Source organism: Phragmites australis, chromosome 2 (genome assembly GCF_958298935.1).
Source record: "Phragmites australis chromosome 2, lpPhrAust1.1, whole genome shotgun sequence".
NCBI lineage: Eukaryota > Viridiplantae > Streptophyta > Magnoliopsida > Poales > Poaceae > Phragmites > Phragmites australis.
Window position 1 is genome coordinate 41,175,638 of NC_084922.1, and position 4,509 is coordinate 41,180,146.

Consider the following 4,509-nt stretch of genomic DNA (forward strand, 5'->3'; position numbering starts at 1 on the left):
AATAACCCAAAGTACCCCAACATCTGCTTCTATATTACGCACTTATGCCATTATGAAAAAACAACAAAAAACCCCAAAGATCTGCTTTTAAATTACCCACATATACCCTTATAAACCTGCTTCTAAATTACCCCCATCTATTATTATAACAAAATTAACCCAAAGTGCCACTGTCTTAACGTTCTCTATGCTTTTCACATAAACATTAATTTAGGTCTCTCAATTATGTTATGGAGTCCAAGACAAATTTAAAAAGTTTTATACCATGGATGACACCACATGTTAACGAATATTGTGAACTGAGGGGGAAAAACAAGAAACAAGTTTGCGCAAGACTCTGATTCAATAAATAAATATGGTATGGAAACATGGTCCATATACACACATCAATCACATTTAAATCCTAAATCATAGACATTTTACAAAATTCTATTATTCACATATTTTCTAAAGATGTTTCAAACCCGTGCGGGCGCACGTGTTGATGGAGTAGTTCTACTAACGCAAGTTAGGAGGCCTGAGTCGATGACATATTTTAGGTCTCATGGATATCAATTACTTTCGGGGCACCCATTAAATGGTGTACGTGGCAAATATACATCAAATAGCATTGGGGGCGCAGAAGACTGCTCTTAGCTAGTAAACCTTTTTTTTTTCTTATAAAAAGAAGCAAGACCTATGCTTGTATAAAAGAACTTGGCAAGGAGAAATATATGGAGCTTATGTAAAAGACAACCCAAACAGACATTCCCATTTCGCTCAAAAAGCAAAAACAGACATTCCCACAAAACAATATTGCAAATTATGCTTGCTGCGATTCCAGTATCAGGGACCAGTAGTCAGTACTAACTGAGTAGGCCCAGCTGCCCGACCCAGAAACAGTACTGCACTGCACCCCCGCCGCCCCCCTCATCCTCTCTCTCTATAAAGCCCGCACCACCGCATTTCTCTCGCACACAAACACACGCCCACACTGCCCAGCGGTTAACCACCGAGCAACACGCCTCGTGACAACCAAGAGCACCAAGGCACGAACTGCACTACTAGCACACACCACAGTAGCCGTACGCACTGCAGTAGTGTCATGCCTGAGGCACCGACGGTCAAGACAACCCCGCCGGCCTGCGGCTACGCCCCAGGGGCGCACCGCGAGGCGCTCGAGTTCATCGAGCAGGTCACGGCCAACGCCGGGCAGGTGCAGCGGCGCGTCCTTGCCGAGATACTGTCGCAGAACTCGCCAGCCGAGTACGTGCGCCGCTATGGCGTCTCGGGATCCCCCGACGCCGTCGATGCCTTCCGCCGTCTCGTCCCACTCGTCACCTACGAGGACCTCCAGCCAGACATACTCCGCATTGCCAACGGCGACACCTCGCCGATCCTCTCGGGGAAACCCATTTCCGAGTTCCTCACAAGGTATGCATCACACGTGCATCGTTACATCTACATGTGCACGCTGTTGTGTTCAAAACCTACCGGTCATGGTAATATGTACTAACTTTCGTGCAATTAATGGTGTTTATGCACACCAGCTCTGGCACGTCCGGAGGGGAGAGGAAGCTGATGCCGACCATTGCCGACGAGCTGGACAGGAGGTCGTTGTTGTACAGCCTACAGATGCCGGTGATGACCCAGTCGGTGCCTGGGCTCGACAAGGGCAAGGCGATGTACCTGCTCTTCGTCAAGGCCGAGTCGCGCACGCCGGGCGGGCTCGTGGCGCGGCCGGTGCTAACGAGCTACTACCGGAGCCGGCAATTCCTCGAGCGGCCGCACGACCCCTACACCGCGTACACGAGCCCCAACGAGGCCATCCTGTGCGTGGACTCGTACCAGAGCATGTACGCGCAGCTGCTCTGCGGCCTCGTCCACCGCGCCGACGTGCTGCGCGTGGGCGCCGTGTTCGCCTCGGGCTTCCTCCGCGCCATACGCTTCCTCGAGAAGCACTGGCCGCGACTGTGCCTGGACATCCGCGCGGGCGCGCTCGACCCTGAGATCACCGACCGCGCCGTGCGCGGCGCCGTCGGGAGGGTGCTCCGCGCCGACCCGGCGCTTGCCGACGAGATCGAGGCTGAGTGCAGCAGGCCGTCGTGGGAGGGCATCATCCGGCGTCTGTGGCCCCGCACCAAGTACATCGATGTGATCGTGACCGGCGCCATGTCTCAGTACATCCCGATGCTGGAGTTCTACGGCGGCGGCCTGCCGCTCGCGTGCACCATGTACGCCTCTTCGGAGTGCTACTTCGGTCTCAACCTGAACCCCATGTGCAAGCCCAGCGACGTCGCATACACGCTTATCCCCACCATGTGTTACTTTGAGTTCCTTCCTCTCCATAGCGACCATAGCGGCAAAGCCAAGGCCGAGCCGAGCCACCGCGACCTGGTGGACCTCGTGGATGTGAAGCTCGGTCACGAGTACGAGCTCGTGGTTACCACCTACTCCGGTATGTCTGACGTCTTGGATCGAAATATATATATAGCATGTATAGCTTGGACGATCCATATCAGCTAGACTTGTGGATTACTTAGTAAGAGTAGCGTTTTATGTGATCGTGACAGGGTTGTGTCGTTATCGCGTGGGCGACGTGCTAAGGGTGGCGGGCTTCAAGAACAAGGCGCCGATGTTCAGTTTCGTCAGGCGGCAGAACGTGGCGCTGAGCATCGACTCCGACAAGACGGACGAGACGGAGCTGCACGCGGCTGTGAGCGGCGCGGTGCAGCACCTGGCGCCGTTCGGCGCGTCGCTGGTGGAGTACACTAGCTACGCGGACGCGGCCACCATCCCGGGCCACTACGTCCTGTTCTGGGAGCTGCGCGCGTGCAGCACGGCCGTGCCGGCTTCCGTGTTTGAGGACTGCTGCCTGTCGGCCGAGGAGGCTCTGAACAGCGTGTACCGGCAGTGCCGCGCGTGCGACAAGTCCATCGGCCCCCTTGAGATACGCATCGTGGCGGAGGGCACCTTCGACAAGCTCATGGACTACGCGATCAGCCGCGGCGCGTCCATCAACCAGTACAAGGCGCCGCGGTGCGTGCGCCCCGGGCCGGTCGTGGAGCTGCTCGACGCGAGGGTTCAGGGCAAGTACTTCAGCCCCAAGTGCCCCAAGTGGAGCCCCGGGAACAAGCAATGGAACAACGCCAAGGAGGTGATCGGCAACGGAGACGCCTGATCATGAGCCGGAGGAGTAAAGATGCATGGTGTGTTGTTTCTGTGTAGGGGTACTCCGATCCATGATATGCGCTACTATCTGAATTTTCTGATCGAGGCAGCAAGGGATTGCTATGAAATTACTACGTTATTAGCCTTATGGATTGGATTTTTCTGTGACAAACTTAGGATTACTCTCAAATGTCTGCACAATGCAAAGTAGATAATAGTCGAATTAAAAGAGTAGTGAATTACTCCGGAAATAGATCACTGAGATCTAGCTATTTTATTTTATCCTCAAATATATTGTTTTTTCTGTTGGATTTGTAAATTCATGCAAGTGAATTCAAGTCTGTTGGGCCGCACTACCACTATTTGTTTTCGAAAAATATGGAAGCAAATTTTATAAGATCCTATTCTATGAAAAACTCTCTCCCCTTAATGACACTTGTCTACTCTCTCTTATTCAATCCAGTTATTAGATTACGAGATGGATGAGATCTCACGAGAATATTTCTGGATATGATTCTATAAAATTTGCTTTCTATGAAAATAGCATGGGTTGTACAGAAGAATCATATTCTAAGCGCACTAGCTACCATAGAAATATATAGCTGGACATTTTCGCATATTCAATTCTAAGCGCACTACCATGGAAATAGCTGGGCATTTTCGCATATTCTAATCCGGCTTGAACGAGGCTTAATCTAATCCGGAAGAGTCTGCCTATGTAGTCGGATACCGCGAATGAAGTATCCTGCATTAACCGCGCGCCTCCCCAAGCATGCAATAATAGTTAAGCTCAAAAGAAACTCTAAAGTTAGTAAATATGTCAAAAGATACGCGTTTTAGTGAGCGCACATGGAGTGCGGCGGTAAAACCACAAGTGTGACCACGTCCACCCGAGTTCGATTTCCGAGTATCGCACATCCTCTATTTAGCCTCCAATATAGGCCTCAGACAAGAGTACCGGTTCTAAAAATAGATAAATATTTACATATTTTTCATTTAACATATATGATCATAAGCGGAAACAAAACGCTCACTTTGACCAAATCGCATGCATGCAAGCAAATTGACCACACAGATCATATGTTAGCTACCAACTGCAAATATTCAATTTTTGTTCTAGTAATTAAGAACTAGAATCGTATGATTGATACATACAAAGAAATACTAGTCCTTTTACTTTTCCATTCCATGAACAAACTGATGTTGTGGTATTGCTCCTATGTGATTAAGTGTTATCAGGAAGGTAGAGCTCGGGCTAGCTATCCTATCCATGGCATGAGCAAGCCACTCGTTCTTTTCGCAGCACTTGTCCCCCCACAAAAGGGTGTACCCAACCAAGCAGCAAGGCTGCCGAGGAGC

At 50.6% G+C, this 4,509-nt stretch overlaps 1 protein-coding gene across 1 annotated transcript; it reads left to right on the forward strand.

The window, feature by feature from the left end:
- The first annotated feature begins 924 nt into the window (after positions 1 to 924).
- LOC133910119 (probable indole-3-acetic acid-amido synthetase GH3.1) lies at positions 925 to 3,397 on the forward strand. Its single transcript, XM_062352636.1, has 3 exons — positions 925 to 1,413; positions 1,530 to 2,437; positions 2,553 to 3,397. The coding sequence occupies exons 1-3, from the start codon at positions 1,085 to 1,087 to the stop codon at positions 3,158 to 3,160; spliced, it is 1,845 nt and encodes a 614-aa protein (XP_062208620.1). The 5' UTR covers positions 925 to 1,084; the 3' UTR covers positions 3,161 to 3,397.
- Positions 3,398 to 4,509: the final 1,112 nt, after the last annotated feature.